This window comes from Falco naumanni, chromosome 2 (genome assembly GCF_017639655.2).
Source record: "Falco naumanni isolate bFalNau1 chromosome 2, bFalNau1.pat, whole genome shotgun sequence".
Classification (NCBI taxonomy): domain Eukaryota; kingdom Metazoa; phylum Chordata; class Aves; order Falconiformes; family Falconidae; genus Falco; species Falco naumanni.
The window spans coordinates 122,493,849-122,512,527 of NC_054055.1; the positions used below are offsets into that span (position 1 = coordinate 122,493,849).

General features: G+C 40.3%; 2 protein-coding genes across 5 annotated transcripts in view; one reads left to right on the forward strand and one right to left on the reverse strand.

Moving 5' to 3' along the window:
- The window catches only part of TBC1D23 (TBC1 domain family member 23), a 36,011-nt gene extending 27,747 nt beyond the window's left edge, over positions 1-8,264 (reverse strand). For all 4 annotated transcript variants that reach the window (XM_040583197.1, XM_040583199.1, XM_040583196.1 and 1 more), the window contains exons 1-2: positions 8,138-8,264; positions 132-243 (exon numbers count right to left, since the gene is read on the reverse strand). In XM_040583197.1, the coding sequence (XP_040439131.1) occupies positions 132-243; positions 8,138-8,175 (150 nt within the window). In that variant the 5' untranslated portion in view covers positions 8,176-8,264. The remainder of the gene's footprint in view (positions 1-131; positions 244-8,137) is intronic.
- Positions 8,265-9,392: 1,128 nt separating this feature from the next.
- CMSS1 (cms1 ribosomal small subunit homolog) overlaps positions 9,393-18,679 on the forward strand; it is a 237,252-nt gene continuing 227,965 nt past the window's right edge. The window contains exon 1 of the mRNA XM_040583208.1: positions 9,393-9,603. Within this exon, the coding sequence (XP_040439142.1) occupies positions 9,543-9,603 (61 nt within the window). The 5' untranslated portion in view covers positions 9,393-9,542. The remainder of the gene's footprint in view (positions 9,604-18,679) is intronic.

The window sequence follows — 18,679 nt, forward strand, 5'->3', positions numbered from 1 at the left end:
ATGAACACACATGCGCATTAAAATTCTAGTACTACACCTCTTTTGTAGAGATGCCTGGTAATTAAATCATTTACCTCAAAGCAAACACAGCTCCAAGTATTTCCTGCTTCTTGATTTATGCTTATACTTACCTTCCAGACTTTGGCCCTCAGATCAGCAGGCAATTGCCTTCCTTGAATGATGTTTCTCACAGTTTCAAGATCACAGCCTCCTTCTTCTAGAGCATCCGCAAGATCTTTTTCCCTACAATAACGTGTTTATTAAAAATGAATTGTAAAATATTTTCCAATGTTTATCTATTAAATAGAAGTAGACTGGAGGCTACTATCAGGCAAAACCCACACATATGTAAATGTATAATATAGACAATTTGCCAATTACTAAAAATAAATATTCGCAAAATGTTACTTATTCCTTTATTGTAAAGGCTGCTTGTCCAACCTTCTAATTCCATTCAATTTACATACAAGAACAAAGAAGTTCAGGGCATTTTTGTTTTGTTTTCAGGAAGTGGCAATGTTGCAAAATGTATCACAAAAATGCAAATTTAGTTGTAGTTTATGACTGGAGGTACACAGCAAGTTTTCACATAAAACACAACGCATTAAAAGAAAACATTACACCTAAATTAGATGGCAGAGTTCTTTGAAATAAAATTAGATGACCTAGAAAACAGAAAACTTCTTTCAAAGGTTTAGAACAGTCAGCTTTTAACCCCATCTTTCCCTGAAATGGGAAAGGACCTTTTAGTCAAACTCAGATTTACTTAACTTTAAAGTTCTAGTACTGTAAGTGCGGACATGTGCACAAGGCTAAATTAAAACATACAAAACCAGTAACAATAGTGTAGAATAGCAAAATACACAAATTTGCAAGACAGTCAAACAGTAACGACATTTAAGTTGCCATAATAAGACAATAAAAGTTCATAAGCATTATAGGTAAGAAGGTATGCATTCAGAAACTATTACTTTACAATCTCTCTGATTGCTTCTGCAGACTTTCTACAGTTCCATGCTGTCAATAGTGAGAGAAATACATCTGATGATTTCAGGAATTTCAGTATCATATAGCAGACCAGGGGCAGAACACCAGGTTCACTGGAAAAACAGCAATGGCAGCGGTACACAGGTCCCGTAGGCAAAACTTCTCCCTTACTGTATCCTCTTAACTGTTCTCTACTAGTTCTGACATATGCCTTAAGAACGGCTTTGTTCCATGTACCCGAGGAGTTAAACACACATGCAGGAAAGGTTTATAGCCAGAGCAAAACACAGAACATGACTGTTCATACGGGACAGATATTTAAGTATGAAGATGCATTCCTTGTGAATAACATCTATTTACACACACGGAGTAACAGATGTTAAAGTGTTATCGGTATAATTGCTCTGCGTTACATACTACGTAGTCAATTCCAAAATGCCCATGGAAAAAGAATGTCAGCTGTTGAGTTCTTGTCTACTGCTTTGATTTCCATATACCCACAACTAACTCCCTGATATAAAGGTTCTCAAGTTTGGTCTTCTGAAAGCTTAAGACACACATTTCTGAGTTTCTAAATATCATGCTTTTTAATAAACAGATTAAAATCTCAATCCTGTAAGAACATATGCATATACATAATAAGCAACAAGCCAGCCTTACTTAAGACTTCTCAAAGTATTTACAAGTAGAAGTATCATCCTTGCATTGCATCAGTCAGTTTCTTTGCCAATACACTTTCGCAGCACTTTAAATCATTTCAAATATACAGCAGGGCACAACTAACAGCTGGTTCTCTTCAAGTAATTTCGCCAATTTGGATGAAAGCAAGCACAGTTTACAAAGAGACCGAGTTGCCATATTTTCTCAGCTTTTTAGTATTAAAAAAAGAATAAAAATCCCAAAGCCCACTTAAAGAACTACAGGATGCAGGAGTGACTATGCCTTTCCCGAGACAGAAACAGGGAGGGAAACACCCAAGTCCACTTGCACTTCCATCCCCTATCCTGTTGCTCTGCGTACACAACAATCAACACCGGAAAAATTAAACCACCAAATTAGTTTACCCTGATAAAGATCAGCTATTTCCAGAACATTTGCATAAAGAGACCCAGCACTCAGCAGAACTGCATGAACTCTGGTATGATCTAACTTCAATGGAAGCCAACCCTAAAGATCAGCTGAAGAGCTGGATGCTGTTAGATATACTGCAGGTTTCCACACACACCACATACGACAAGCAGACTAGAAAGCAACCACGGGGCCTTGAATTATAGCACACAAAACATGATTAGTTGTATTAAATTGGCACATGGCAATGAATGTTAGCAGCTGCATACTTGTTGTATTTCAGGTGGAAAGGTCTTACATTCCAATACTTAAATTTTGTTTCTAAGTCCTCCAAAGAAAGTTATTTGGAGAAAAAAAAAAAAAAAAGTAATCTGTTAATCAACACTTAAAACCACATCTACACAAATTACAAGACACAGCTGGCAAAGAATGTTTCACAGACCCATGAGTACTAACTACACCAGTTACTAGTGTCTAATACAGCTTAAAAAGCTGTGCATGGGTTAACATCACGATCAATTTCAACACTGTCATCCACATCTTGTTTGGTGTAAAGATGACAGGCAAATACTAGCTTTACTACTTCACCTTAAAAAACAAGAAACTGATATGCCCATCTCCCTCATGAAGACATGTGATGCATTACTAACATTCAGTTAAATGAAATAACAGCAGGGAAAAAACTGTGTTATTTATTACAATTCAATTAGCTGCTCTTTTCCTCCATCAACTCCCAAGACTGCTCACAGGCTATTAGTAAGGACTTTTCAAAGACGAAGAAAATTATTTTCTAATAAATACTCTATTCAGGCAAACTTGCAAAGTACAAAGTATGAGAGTGATTTTGATGCTTCAACACACGTCTGCTGGCTGTGTTTTACCTTATTTCAGTTGGTGTTGTGCTGCAAATATTCCAGTAAAGTGCTAGCAATCTGGATCCTTGTTTTTCATGAGCGAAAATCAGTTAGGCAGTCTTCTGCTCAGATGAATAATTATTATACTTACTGTGGAAAGAATGTGCAAATTGCTCCAGACATAAACACCCTTATTTTCTGCTCTGCCATGGCTCCACTGCCTATTCCTAGATGCTACTCAAAATTTTGGTTAGATGTGTAGAATTCCAGCCTATATGCAAGCCATGGCCTGAAAGGTTAATTCCCACCAGACATACGGTTTTAAATGTCATAATGTACGATGTTGCTATTAGTGTGTCTGAAGTAAATTTCCGTACTTACAGAAGCATCTCTGAAATTCATGCCAGTCTGGTGACATACTATAATCAATAGTTAACTACCTTCATGGATAATCCACATGACTTTTTTTAAGCTAAAACACTTAAGATGTGAAAGCAAGCTGCACGCAATACAAATTTTCAACTGCTGGGAATTCTGTTTCAGCCACTTTTTTTTTAAAATATTATTTATTTTGTTCAAATATGACTCTGAGGTACTTGGTAATAATCACTTACAAATACTAATGAAGGGATTAAAAAAAATCGCAGGTATGTGAACAGCAGAGAAAAGATGGTAGGAATTGTTTCAATAAACTACAAATACATGGGAAAAGACATACAATATTAAGGAAACTATAATCAATCAAGTAGACTACCATGCCTGGAATGTACCTGCTAAAGTCCCTTACACCTGCTCATTTTTTATTAAGACAGACAAATCCATCTGAGCTGCTTCCTCCAAGTCCAAGTGCATTTTTTGGGAAAAATGCTTCAGAAGTTTACAGCTTTGATTTCTGATGGGCACACCTCTAATACCGATTTATTATTTTCACAGCCCAACAGGTATCTTCTACATGTACCAAATCCATTAACCAAAACACACTTATCAGTCCAAAACAAGATGATCACTCTTTATCCATATACACTGAAACTACCACTGCACACCTGCCTGTTAAAGGTGAACAAATCCTCCCACTTAGATTATACAGCTCAAACTGCTTGATGGTGTAACGTTTGAAAAGCTTCTTTGGTTATTTTCTTCCACACTCCTCAAGCAACACACTCATAGGTGCTCACAATACGCTCCAGTGGGCCACCACCAGTTCCAGCGTAAGTCATCTTATTTCTTAAACATCTTCACACTTCACTCCTGTCCTCCCCATCAGGAGCCAGGCTGCTGCCAGCTGACCCCTTAGCCAAGAGCATCACCAGTCTTAGTTTCCACAAAGCTTTTGTCTCCTAGGACAAACAGTCTGCAAATTTCCATAGATTTCTGATAATTGTAGCATGCAAAGAGAAAGACAGGCACACATATAACAATTATGAAGGCTGACTGTACGTATCCACATTAGTGCCAGACTGGACTAATATAGGCTAATATATTTTTTAAATTTTTATTACTAATGTTGGCCTAAACTCCAGCTTAAGCAAAGTATTTGAAAAAGCTCACAGTAGCGTACACGTTTATAACACGCAGTAATCACAAGAAAGCTTTACTTAAAAGTGGGCAAGTGAATAGGGCTCATGAGAATTTCTCAAGTCAACAGCTAGTATCAATTTATTTTTATAATCGTCATTCTACATTCCCACAAAGAACACAGCTTACCACCACATAAAATTATCTATATAAAAGCTTCTTTTTTCTCCTCCCGAAGTATGCTTTTATATAATCTAGTTACTCCAATTCCTACTTTTAATGTAGGATTCTCCTGACTAAAGGAAAAAAGCCTAAACAAGAGCTATATTAAATCACGAGTAACGAGTGTTTGTTCTCTATTGAAAAACAAACAAACAAACATCAATCCCTTACATGTACTTCAAAATAACCATTGGTTTCAGAACACCACTGAATACTTTTTTTACCCCAATGGAATTTCAGAGAAAAACATTGATTTCCTGTTATTTTTACCTCTATTTTTCCCTGAAGTGTGTTAATTTTACACTTGACTGCAAAGCATTATTTTGTTTGTGTGCCTTCAGAAGAAATATCATGGCTCCAAATACTAATAAGTCAGATTTTGAGCATGGAAAAAAAAAAAAAAAGTATTATTTTCTCACCCTGTTGTCTGAAGCAGTTGGGAATGTATTTTGGGACCATAAGATGAATGACTACAATGCAAAGTTAAATGTACAGAAACAACTCCATCTGTGGTTACAGTTATATTTAGTTAGTTCAGGTCTTAACTTTCGAAGTATAGAGCTTAAAAAAGCGCTACTTGATCAAGTTCCCTGAAGCTTGAGTATTAAACAAACATCTACAAAAAAGTTTTAGGAATTAATTTGTAACTGTTTATATCTTTATCTGTTTGAGAACCTGAACAGGAAAAATTAAGTTCAAATCATTCATTTACTTGACAAATGAGGAGAAAATACTCTATGACTTCTAACTGCAAACACTTTAACTAATAACAGTTCATCTTGTTTGTGTCTATACATCCTATTGACTAGAAGTGTTGCATTGACTAAAATTATGGCTAAAATCAAATCAAATAAGCAGAAAAAAATGAAGGAATTAAGCTTTTACAGCACAGCTTGAAAGCAGCCTGCCTTCCTTGTGTTTCACAGCATTCTTAGCTTTGGACGCAGATATGTCTTCCAGCATCAAATACTGCCAGCAATTTCTCAAACTAATTTTTGAGAATATGCCAAAATGCTAAAAGTAAGTATTTAATAAAAAAGGTCTGACAGATTTTTCTCATTTTTGTATCAAAACTGTTGATAAACTTCCCGTATGTACTGAAGAAAAAGCTGGCAATCTCATCCTTCAATAACTCCACTCAATAACAACCTTCAATAACTCAGTAACAAGGCATTTTTTTCAGTTGTGGTTTGGTTTTAGTAGTTTTTTTAAAATTTAAGTTGTATCATACAATGCCAAATTCCCCTGTTATTTTGTTAAACAAAACAAGCAGTCAGTATGGATAATGAGGGGTTTAACTCACCATTTGCTTGTGCCATCCACCCCACCCTAAATGACTTACACCAGCACTGTGTGTCAAGTTCCCAGAGGAAACATAAGAAGGGCACATTATGTTACTAAGCATGTCTAGATTCTGCATATTCAAGGTGCTGTCACAGTCTCTGACCATAGAATTACATTTGCCTTTGAATCTCCCTAAGGAACTGAACAGAGGACAAGAAATCAGTGCTGCTGGTTTTGTTGCTGGCAGAGTTCAGGTGTATATACACACCATTTTATATTTTGGCTGTTTTTTTATAAATGGGAAATTTTATTGCTCAATCCTATATATGTCAAAACTATGATAATGTAGCAATTTGCAGCAAACAGCTCATTCAAAAAATATGTTATACTTAGAAAAACAAGAACTGTTCAACAGTATTCAGGTAAGTATATAGGACAGCGTTTAAAATCAATGCATGAAAAAGAAAATATTTCATTGAAACTGGCTTTAAAAAACCCCCACAACAACAAAGCCAAAAAGCCACATGAAGTTTCTAAACAAGCAGTAAAAAATACAACTTTGTTATTTGCAGGGTACAGCCCTACTCTGGCATATTAATGTAGTGTTTAAGCATAAGCCTCTTGGACTGTTTCCATAAAGATGTACAAAGTCTCTTTTTACAAATACCTTCAAGTTTGCCTTTCCTAGCAGTACCAGCTATCAAATTTACTATAGTTACATTCCGAAGCTGCCAGTCAGAACAGCACACTCTAGGCTGAGCCTTTAAATGTCTAGAAACCACATTTGTGCCTCGTTCTTCACAGAAATTTCAGCAGTTTATTGTGATCTGGGAGATTGTAATACTCTTTCAGCATTAGTCATGAAAGGGGTTTGGAGTATTTTCTTGAGATATTTCAACAGCGTTCTTATTCAATGCCCAGGGCTATACTTCAAAGCATCAAGACCGCACTGTCAATGAATCCGTCCTTACCTTTGCAATTATACATCCCAACAGTCAAGCCTGTATTTAGAAATAACACTTACTGTACCTGTAGAAAGTGCTTCATAAGTTTTGAAACTGTAACTAAAAGAAAAAAAAAACAAACAACTAAACCCGACATTGATTCACTTTCATTAGTTAGTAAACGATACTTAGTTGTTTTATCCAAGGGCTGTATTCATAGAACCAACCTAGACAAAGAACAGATACCGGCTACACCTGCACACCTGTCAAGTCCGGTTTCCCTACAGTGAGATAACTGAACACAAAGAAGGCTGAGCACAGTTAAGAAGAAACTTTGGATCCACCACATAAAAAAAAGCCTAGACGCAAGAACATCAGATTGGAAGTGATCATAAAAAGCGGGTCTGTGTAATTGTTTGAAAAGTGTGTACACGGGAAGGACAAAGAGCAATGCAGTGGCACAGAACAACAGGAAGGAAAGAAATTACATGCAATGCAGAGGTGCAAAGAGGAAAACAAAGTGCAGATGCACAGGAATAGAGATGTGGGGTGCAGTAAGAATAGCTTCAGTGTTTAAACACAACGTTTATTTAAGCCTCAGCACTCTTAAGTGAATATGCATGCAACAGATACTAACGTCACTGTCACCACCAAAACGATCCTGTACACGCTCCAGAAATAGTCTCTATTCTTGTCCTACAGGTTCAATGTAAAATCCATTCTAAGTAACAGATGCACTCAAGGACGGTGGCGAGCAAAACCAACCCGAAAACAAGGCAGGACCCACCGCTGCCACCTGCGCTCGGACAGGTGTGCAGGAGAAGGGGAAGCTGAACGCAACAAAGCCACCGCGCTGCAGGCAGGGGGACGTGGGCACGGCGCGGGGCAGCCGCCCCGCCCCGCCCCACCCCGGGCCCAGCGCGGCCGCGGGCCGCCCCGGCTCTGGCGGCGGCCCTTTCCCTCCCGGGGCCGGGGAGCCGCCGAGCGCCAGAGCCCTTTGCCCCGGGCTCGCCCCAAGCCGCCTCCGTGTCGGGGCCTGCGCGGCGGGGGGCTACGGCCGCCGCCGCCCCGGGGACCCTCCCTGCCGCCCTCTCCCCGCCGAGCGCTCAGCGCGGCAGGACCACGGGCGGCCCACGCCCCGACCGCGGCGCGGCGGGGGGAGGGGCCTTCTCGCCTGCCTGCCCACCCCTGCCCTCCCCTAGCCCCGCTGCGGAGGGGACGGTAGGCAGCGGGAGGAAGAGCACCGACAGCGCCGTAACTCACCAGCTGCTCGGCGGCAGCGCCTCTTCCCCTTCCGCCATAGCTGTTGACGTGCCACCTCGCTCGGCCGTAAAGCGCAGCCGGGTGGTGGTTTCTCCCCTCCTTCCCACGCGCCGGCTCCCGTCGCCACCTCCCCCATGCTGCCGCGAAGTGAGGGCGCCGGCCGTAAAGCACGGACGGCTGACAGGGGGCTGGGCGGTGCCTGCGTGAGGAGAGTAGGCGTGGCCCGGGGCGAAGCGCTGAGGGCGCTCACCTGGGCGAGGCGCCGGGCGGGCCGTCGCTGGCGGCTCGGGAGAGATAGCCGTCACGGGCTCCCCGCGCCGGGCCGTGCTGGCAGACACAGCCTCAGGCAGCAGGGAGGCCCCAGCGCTCCGAGGGACGGCGGGGGGCGCTGAGGGGCGCGGGCAGCAGGCCTGCTGGAGCGGGGAGGCCCTGCCGTCGGCTCCCGCCCCGGCAGCTGCCTGCCTCGGCAGCGCTCAGGAATCGGTTTCTCCAGCGGGAAAGCTATTCCGTGAAACATTGAATATTTTCGGTTTTCATAAAGGTGAACCGCTTCGCTGTGTATGGGTTCGGTCGTTAAAGGACTCGCCCAGTAGTCAGTGTTGTGCTAGGCTGTGCTCCGCGAGCCGGAGGAAATGGGGTTTTACGGAGCGTCCTGTGTCCGAGGGCTGGGTGTCACCGCGTCGTGTTCGTTAGCAGCCTTGGGCAAAACAACGCTAAGCTCTCGATCACCCGCGTTCCTTACTCATCTACACCCTCCAAGGAAAAATAAACGAATAAATAAATAGTACAGCCGCTTGTGAAAGTTAGAAACTGAGTCAAGTAATTTCATGCGTGGAATCATAGCGCCACCTCGTGATGGAGCCGTGTCCTTACGCTTGTCTGCCTGCCCCGCAGCTTGCCTCGGGCCGTGCTCGGCGGCAGAGCCCAGCCTCGGGGCGGGGGAGACGCGCCTCGCCGAGCCTGCGCGGGCCCATCCCGCCGCGGCAGGGGCGGCCCTGCCAAGGTACGGCGCAGTGCTTCCGCGTGTGTATTTGCTGCTTAGAAAAGACGGAACGAAGAGCCTTAATCAAGAAAAGTATTTTACAGTGCAGATTCGGATCCAGGCAATTAAAAACAAATACTGTGAAGGAGAGGGCAATATTTTTAATTCCTTTTTCCCGCTTAATCTGTATTTTTTCACTGAAAAACAAGCCGACATCAAAACATCATGCATTTTAAACGCCTACTTTTATTGCTTATGGGGGAAAAAATCAGTCATGCGCTCCCGAGGCACGGTTTCCCGCCGGACAGCGATAACAGCGCGGCCCCCCGCGGCCCCGCCTCGCCGCCGGGCGGCGCCAGTGCGCAGGCGCGTCGGGGGGGCGGGGCGGGGCAGGGACGGCTGGCGCGTGGCGGCGGCGGCGGCATGGGGGACACGCTGGAGGAGCCGTGGTGGGAGGCTGTGTCTGCGGCAGGCAGCAGTCCAGGTACTGGTCTCCTGCAGCTCGCCCCGAAACAGCCATCCCGAGGGCTGGTCCCCTCCTCCCCGGCCCTTCTTCCTTTTCGTGTTGTGGGTTTTTTTCCTCCCACTTGCCCCCTTCTTCCATCCCTCCACCTTTCTCTTCTCCTCCGCTTTTAATTTACATCTTCTGTTTTTCCTTTCTCACTTGCTTTTTCTTCCTGTGCCAGCTTTTCGCTGCTTGCTACCGGTGGCGGTTTTGTTTGTAGACAAAATCTCCTCAGACAGGTGAGATCTAATCTCTAACCCTTCAGACTCGGGATAGATAGAGGATGAAACGCAGACGAAAATACCGGTACTTAAGTAACAACAGGGGCCCACTGAGCAAAAATACATTTTAAACGAGTTCTAAAAAGCGGTGTGTCTGTGTGAGAAAACCGCCCTGAGTTCAAGCTCAGATGCCCCCTGCATTCATTTAGTTTCTACGCTGTGTTTGCTTCCAAACTTGAGTTTCTGTGATGGAAGGATATTGCATAATGTGTGTTCAATTGCCATTACGTGTGGTACTTGAGAAGCATCACCCATGTGCTCACTGGGGTGTTGCACATCACCCTTGACGTGTGTTTTGTAGAAGGGCAGGAGTTAAACTGCTTTTCTACAGCCATTGCTCTTTGGTGTGTGGTACTATGGCTGATTTGTCTCTTTTCCTGACTGTAATATCTGGCTCCTATACTTGGCCTTTGTCAATGTGTCTTAAAGCTCTTTGCAGCCTGTGGTTGCATCTGTAATGCTGAGATTTAGTGTAGAAATTTGGGTAGATATAGGTAATTAAAATGACTTTAACACTTTGTAGTGTCCTATTTTATTGATTTTGTTTTTTTCAAATTTATTTTTTTAAATATTGTATTCGTAAGATTTGGGAGTTATTGGGAGTTATCTGCACCTCTTGGAAGACTCCAGATCTTCCAGTGTCTTGACAATGGTTGCTTATTTCGTGTGAAAAGGTTCTTGGAGAATAGTTTGAGGGGGAGCAATATAAAAATGGTAAGTATGTAATAAAGAGGGATCACAAGCCCTAATAAGGCTCCTCCTTCTGTTTTTATATTTAGTTGCATATAGGGTCCATGAGCCATTCCAGTTTCCATGGTAAATGCTCTTCATTAGGAATTTTTCATTCAGGAGTTCTAGATGTGTTAAGAGCCTACCTGCATATTTTGCCAAGCAGAGGTTTCATCTGGGTGGGTGGTAAGCTGATTTTTATGATGTTGGCAGCTTTCCTTTAGAAACTGGATACAAAGCAGGACTTGGATGATAAACTTTTGGCATTATGGGTAAACCATTTGACTTAGAGATGAGACTGTGAATCACAACTCTTCCAGTTATGTAAAACTCATTGTGATTTTTGCAATTGCATTGTTGAACTACTGCAGTCATTCAAGGGGGAAGTAACCTCTGGAGGTGTCTAATCCAGCTCTGTGCTAATAACATGATATGCACTTCACTTCAAGAACATTATTTGAATGTGTTATGTACAGTTGAGTGTTGTGCAAACCAGGTACCTGCTGTCAGTATCCCAGCATTGTAAACTTGTCAGCAGGTTCTTTATGTGGAGCCTGTTGTATTAAGTTGACATAAGCCATCAGTAAAGAACATCTGTTACTTTTATTTTGTGTAGCTATTTTTCTCTTACAACAGACGTAAAATCAAAGGTTAATTTGTATTGCATCTTATGGATATGGTAAAATGCTTTAAAATTAGATGGCATGAAATATGAAATCAGGGTTTACAATGTACAATGTAAGCAGCAATACAAGAAAATAATTGCTTATTAGTGAGCACTTCTGACAGACTTGATCAAGTTCTTCTGTGAAACATCGTTTTGTTAAAAAAAAGGCTTATTATTCAACTTCGTTTGCCGACCTATTTTAGAAAAGCATCTCTACCGCGCCTGTAGTGCAAACCAGAATTAAAAACGTAATCTTTAAATATTGATCTTTTGCTAAGTCCTTTAAGTCTAGTCCTAGAATGAGTTTGACCAATGGAATACTCTCATAATAACTCAGCCTTCAGAAGTGTCCTAGATCTTAACAACTTGTAGTTAGAAGGGGCTGCTTGTAAGATGAAGTGTGTGAAGGGTGTTTGGACTCACTTAAAGGGTATGAAATCACAAAATATGTATCCTAGTATATGGGTATATAAGTAATTCTTAATTTGCCTTTGGCCACATAATTGGAAATCATTATTTTATAATCCATATTAAAGATTAAAGGTAGTTACTCTCCCTTTGAGACATGAATGTTTACCCTGCTGCAGATGGTTTATAGATGTAAAAAAACCCCAAACCAACAAAAACCAAGAAAAAAAAAAACCTTGAAAGGATTATCCATCTATTTACCTTGTCACGTGACACAAACTAAAGAAACTTGCCCAATAACTTCTTCAGCACACCTTTAACTTTGAGAGTCTTGTGGAGAGTGTGGTTAGGGATCATTGTCTGTTTGTCAGTGTTACACGTGTCCCAAGTCATTTAACTGCAGAGCTTCCTTCCCTCCCTTTGTCCAGTCTTGATTTGGTTTTTGTATTGCCTTTAGAACCCTAAGGGAGAGGGTAAGGAATACTAAGTAGTTTGTTTAGGCACCAACTTTTTCCTCTTCTCTCCCTGAACAGAAAGAGCACTGCTCACAACACTGTAAATGTCCGTATCTTGCTTGTAGCCAGCATGCCACATCTCCCAAACAGTTTGAGGGAGAGGGATGAACTTTTATTTTTCAGAATTTCTTCCAGTTTCCTCCTTCTATGTTACCACTCCTTGTCTTTCTCTGTGCTTAATTTGTCTCCCTTAATCCCATAAGAGTATCCCCATTTGTCAGTTTGCTTAGATCCTTAAGTAAGAGCCTATGTGGGCCATGTACCTCATAGGTAGAAATTAATTGTGTCATCCCAAGACAGGAGTAAAAGACGGGAAACTTTTCTATGTCAGCAGTACAAACAGGTGAGAAGCATGATATGGTACCATGGACAATGGTTTGGCAGTACTTGTGGGGTCCTTTGTGAGCTCCAAAGCAAAGGATGCTATTGTGGGAATTAATTTCTTTTGCTAGAGGTTTTCTTGTCTTGCTGTAGACTGGCAATAAAGAGTGCCAAATAGCGTCAATTTGTAATACGTGGTTTGCAGTTGCCAAGAACTGGACTGTTGTAGCACATTCAGTGGGAAATTTGTTGCTTGATTGGAGCCGAGATCTGTTGGTGGACCTGTGTGTATGAAGAGGTTTGTATCTTCCTTTTTTTTTTTTTGGGCTCATCCATGAGTTGCTGTCCCTTCTGATGAAACTTGTTCTTGTACTGAAGATTTATCTGATAAGCATGCCATGTTGACAACTGCTTTTTGAAATTTGTTTCTTCGCATTTACATACATTCATTGTGCAAGTTGAAGAACATGTATTGATATGCTTCTGTGAACGTGAACTTTATTTGGATCTGAGCATACATGACATGGAGCCTCAGAACTTTACAGTTACCTGCAGATTTAGTGAATAAAATTTGAAGGCTTTTATTTTTGATATGGAAGAGTCATTCTTTAATTTCTGCGTTTTGACACAAGTGTGCCTTGTAAGATACAAGCTGAAATAATTTTTCAGTAGACTGATCTTTTTAAACTTCTTTTTTTAAATACTCCTGGAGAATTTCTTGTGGAGCTGTTGTGGGAGACATAGGTTTCTGTTGTGGATTTGTAAAAATAGTCACGCAGCAGTGCTAATGTGTTGTACTGTCTCAGTGGTTAAGTTAAACTTTTAGCTGTGAAATAAAAGGGGAAAAAATCGGGTAACTGAATGTATCAAACTCCTTGCTTCAACAAAAGGATTGCAATTCTGGCTATGGCACTGTGATCACCACCAGCTTTTGCTTTATTTAGGAATTAGGATTTGGCAGTTCTTAAAGAAAGACCTATGTGAAAGGAGTTTTTCCACACATTATCAGTTGAGCCGTTTAGACTGTTGGAATGCACTCTGTTAGGGGAAGAAGAATGAGGGAAACGTTAATATCAGGGAAATAAATTAATGTTTATATTCTACAGCAGTAACTCTTATTAGTTGATATTACAGGATTCCTGGGGTGTGTGTGGTGTGCGCATTTCTTGCAATAATGGTATCTTGTTAGTTTAAACTTTCTGAAGTGGAACAGTGAGAAATTTTTGGGGTTTTTTTAGAGCAATGATTGCTATTTCACAGAAAACTGAAAGCAACAAACCTGGAGTCTCTTCTAATGTTTTGATATTTTTTGTTTATTTGGGGTTTTTTTTTTTTGGTATGCCTTGGTTGAAAGGAAACTTTGAGTAACTTGCAAATCTTTTAAAGAAGGTATGTGTCAAGAAAAGCAAAAAATTCTTTCATGGGTGAACTAGAAGTACTTGTGTAAAGAGTTAGTTTGGTTAAAAAAAAGTTATGAACAGAGTTATCTGTTTTATTTGAATGTCGAGCAGTTGAAGGGCAAAATTGTGGAGGAATGCAAGAACAAAATTGCACTTCTGTGTAAGTTAAAACTTACTGTTAAGCTTCATGCAAATTTTGATCAGTTCCAGAATACTGATTAAGTGAACTGAAATCTAAACATTGTAGTACAAATAAAATTGTGAAAGTTCATTCAGCTAATACAAACAATATCCATCTCACTTCTTGCATCTATTTTCCTAAGATAACATCTCCACAAATGCGATAGAGGATAATCACGCTACTTAACTCATTGAGATGCGAGTTGTTTATCTTCAGATCATGTTTTTAAAGTGATGCTTGGCACAAGGAGCTCTGCATGTCTAAGTTCTATGCATTATAAAATTTCTCCATACCTCTCTTCATTCTGTTTTTACTTACTACTTCATACAAACGTCTAATCTTCATATGTATTTCTCCATACTTCTCTTCATTCTGTTTTTACTGTTGAACATAAGATACCCTGAAGCACCTCTTGACTAGCTCAACTTTGAAAACAAAACAGCACCTTCTTCAAGCTCTCTTCATTTGACTGACCATATGTTTTTATAAATCTACTAAGACAACATTAGTATAGTTATTTGTGTAACATGTCAAAACTGAATTTATAGTAAGAGCTTATTTGTGTCTCATGTACTTCTCTACTGTGAGGGCCAAATTCTGAAATTTCACCAGAGAAATGGGAACACTGCTTTATCCCTGCAGACATGCAGTTACCTTTGGCTCCTAAGAATCTGACTGTCTCTTGCTGTCCTGTGATTGGTGACCATTGAGGGTGCTGACCATGTGGATGGTTTCAGACTTCTCCCCAATGGAAACAATTGCTGTTTAGATTCAGATTGCTCAATTCCATTTTAATGGCATAGATCACAGAAAATTACTTACTTTCTCCCTCCGCTTTGAAGGCAGGTTTTGGACACAGTTCTTACAATGCATAGCTTTCCAGAACTGCTGTCTTGGAGTGGTTTGTTGAGATGCCCACCAGGAATTTTGACAGGTACTTTGGTTGTGCTTGTAGGCTTTAGTTTGGGAATCCGAGTTGGAATTGAACGATGGAACGCATCAGTAATCTTGAAATAAACGAAAAAATAAGTTATGCATTAGAGAGGAAAGATGCACTGTATGTTTAGCTCGTCAGTGTCTTTTCCACTTTGTAAAACTAAACACATTGCTCTTAGAACTGTTGGTCTGAACGTCCTTTCTCTCCTTGGTAATGAGAGTGTAGATTTGTATTTATCTTACCTGTTTGATTCGTGAATATTGAAAAATCTGAACGGATCAAAATCCAGAGTATGAAGAGAGGTTTCCTGTCAGCCCTCTGATTAGGGCAGCAGCCCTAGGGGCTGAGCGAGCGATGCAGTGCAAAGGAACTGTGTGACTTCTCTGGGTGAATAATCAGAGAACTTCCGCATGCAGAAGAAAGTCAATTTAGTCCTGAGTAGCAGGCAGTACTTAGATCATACTTCACTGTGAGAGATCATTCTTTGAAAGTGACCACAGTGTATACAAAATTAATGTATTTGTAAGAGGGAAGTCTCCTTCTGGAATCCATCATAGTCATATTTAATTTCAAAGAAGTAACTAGAAAAAAATAAAGTTAAAGTGATCACTGAAAATGAGTGAAGACTGTAAAGGCAAGGAGACTGTTTGAAATGTACTGTATCTGAAACAAGGGTTAAACATACACTACCCATCAGAAAGGCTTTTTACATCACAAGCCTTGTTATATCCCTTTTGTAGTTGAGCAACAGAGTAAAAGTTAATTGGACTTTTTTTTTAAAAGCCATAAAATGGAAATGGTGTTCAGATGAGGACAATAGTTTGAGAACAGGGATAGAAAGAATAGTAATGATCTCACAGAACAATGGGACATTTCTTTCAAGAGTTCTGAAGGAGATAATTGTAAAAATTGCTGCATCCTTATTGGTGATGTGTGATCTGCCAGTGCAATTGCTAGTGGTGCTAGAGGGATATGATGCTACTTTTTAAGATAAAGCTTCACAGAAGATTCTTAAGTATAATGGCTGAACTGATCAAACTGTAGAAATTACAATAAGAAATAGCATGTTTGCTCACACGGTTACTAGTTTTGCACTGGGAAAACATCGACACATTCTTCTTGAGGATACTGTTCAATAGTCAGATAAGGTTACATAAGTATGTGGTATCAGATTGTTTAGTAATGAACTAGGCAGTGTCAGTGTCCCAGGCACTGGAACTGTGAAATTGTCAATAGTGTTGAATTGTTTGAATGGTCTGTGACCTGGACCTAACCCTGGAATGATCCTGGAGCATAGCTTGGGAGTTAGCCCAGAGGAAGGTTCATTTTGAGCATGTAGTTTGTATCCGTCAAGGCTGTTTTGGAGGCTTGGGAAGTTTCTTGTAGTTTGGGTTGACTTGTGTCTGAGGGACGGAGGCAGGTGCCTTTTAACTTACTATTATAGATGTGACCATGCTATATTATGATTAAAAAAAAAGTCATAGTGGTCTCTAACAAAAGAATTTTGGAAGATTAAAGTTTTGTGGAAAAAGAAGAATTGTCATTGTTCAAAAGTGGCAAGTGGAGGAAGCAGAGCATGTAGCCAGTTTTTGTAATATAGTGGAGATATCATCTGAGCCTCACAGACACCTGTGATATTCAACATAGTCATAAACTGTATGGGAAGAGAGTACTGAAATAATTACCTTTGCATATGGTACACAAGGAAGGGTAATACAGAAGCAAGAGCTGGCAGTAATTCATAGTGTTGAGTAACAAGGTGATAAAAACATGTCAGTTCTGTGTTAACAAGTGAAAAAATATATGTAGGGAAAACTAGTTCACCTACAGTAGTAAATATGACATCTGTTGCCACTGCGATACAGATCCTGGAGTCACTGTAAGTGGTCCTCATTGTTCAGCAGCTGGCAATTGTCAAACAGGTAATAGGTGGATTAGGAATTACTATGAAAGAGTAGAAGAAAACAGACCCCATTATTTTTTAATAAAAGTGTAAATCCAAACCTTGCCTACATAGTCAGTATTTTGCAGAGTTTTGTCTAAACAGCTCAGGAAAGGGTATTGCAAAATGCAGAAAAACGTGGCAAAGACAGTTATGGAATGGCTTCTGCAGAAAGATTAAACAACATACAAAAAACCTTTTTCAGATTGGAAAATAGATTGTGGAGAAGAAAAAACCCAACAGACGAAATCTAGCATTATGGTGAATAGGGGAATTCTCTCTAATAACATGCTTGAGAGGGCATAAAGGTTGGGTAAAGATAAGTAAAAAGTATTTTCCCTTGCCAGTGAACTATGAAACTCACTGGGACAGCAGTTTTTGAGGTGATGATATAAATTGGTTTGGAGAGAGTTTAGACTGATTCATGGTATCCATCAAGGACTGCTAAACACAAAGACATGATGTAGATTTCAGCTGTGGACAGCAGATAGCCCTAAGTTGTAGACTGCTAGAGATTGGGTTTATTACTCTCCTTGCTGGGTACTTAGTGGTTTTTTAATAAACATTTTCTGCTGGTCACTACCAAAGATGAGATACATAGATCCTGGGTCTGATGTGTATAACTCATTTTGTGATTTTATTTTCAAAATCAAAAAGCTTCAATTTGTACCTTTTTTTTTTTTTTAATATTTTGAGAAATGAAAGACTTTGGCTTTGGAAGTTGAGGAAAAAGGAGATGCATTTTTCTTTGCCCTGTGTTTCTTAAAGATTTTATCTCTAGGTGGCAGCAAAGTTTTTCTTTTGTACTGCATCACAGTTTTTCCGCTAAAACAAAAAGATTAACATGTTTTTTCATGGTAGTCTTGAATTGTAGCACTCATATTGTTAGTATGCAAGGGGAAAAAACTGCCCAAACAAAAAAAAAAACCAAAAACCAAACCACCGCCACCAACCCACAAGCCAAAAAGCATTTTGATTCAATTAGCAAAGGCACTGTGTTAAGAAAGAAAGGGTTGTTGGTGGAGGGGGTAATTGTGTTAACGCTATATGGCTTTCTTTAAGTACTGAATTGAAACAGGTTGCCTTCTGACTGTGTGGTGTGGCCTGGTAGATGAGGCACAATATTAAGAACAAAAAGTTTGGGTGGGCTGTTCCTAGCAGTGCTACTGGCTGGTGTCAATTTGGAGATGATATAAAATGTGCTTCAGTTTCCTAACTATAAAAAGAATTAGATAATCATTTGGTGAGCATATTGAGATGAATAGGTAAAAATATCTATGTAAAGTCTTGCATGCCAAAGTGTGATTGCATCTCTAAGAAAAAGTGGTGGTGGTGGTGGTGGTTTGGTTTTGTTGGTGTGTTGGGGTTTTTTTGAGAAGTGTTCCAGTTCAGGGATTCCATAGGGTACAAAGTGGTTGGAGGATTCTGTCTGTAGTTAACTAAACAGCAGAATGAGTGCTTTAAGAAGGTATTTGTAGGCTCAGATTTCTACAGGTTTTGTGGGTCTTAGGTTCTATTTAGGTTCTAAAGTCTTATTAAATCAGTGGGAAGTTCAGTGTGAAAATACCCCGGTGCTTTGGCCTATAGTTTGTGCCACCGTCCAGCTCATTAAAATAGCTGTTTACAATATGGCCTTCTGAGCCATTGGATTTCATTTCAAGTCACCAAAAAATT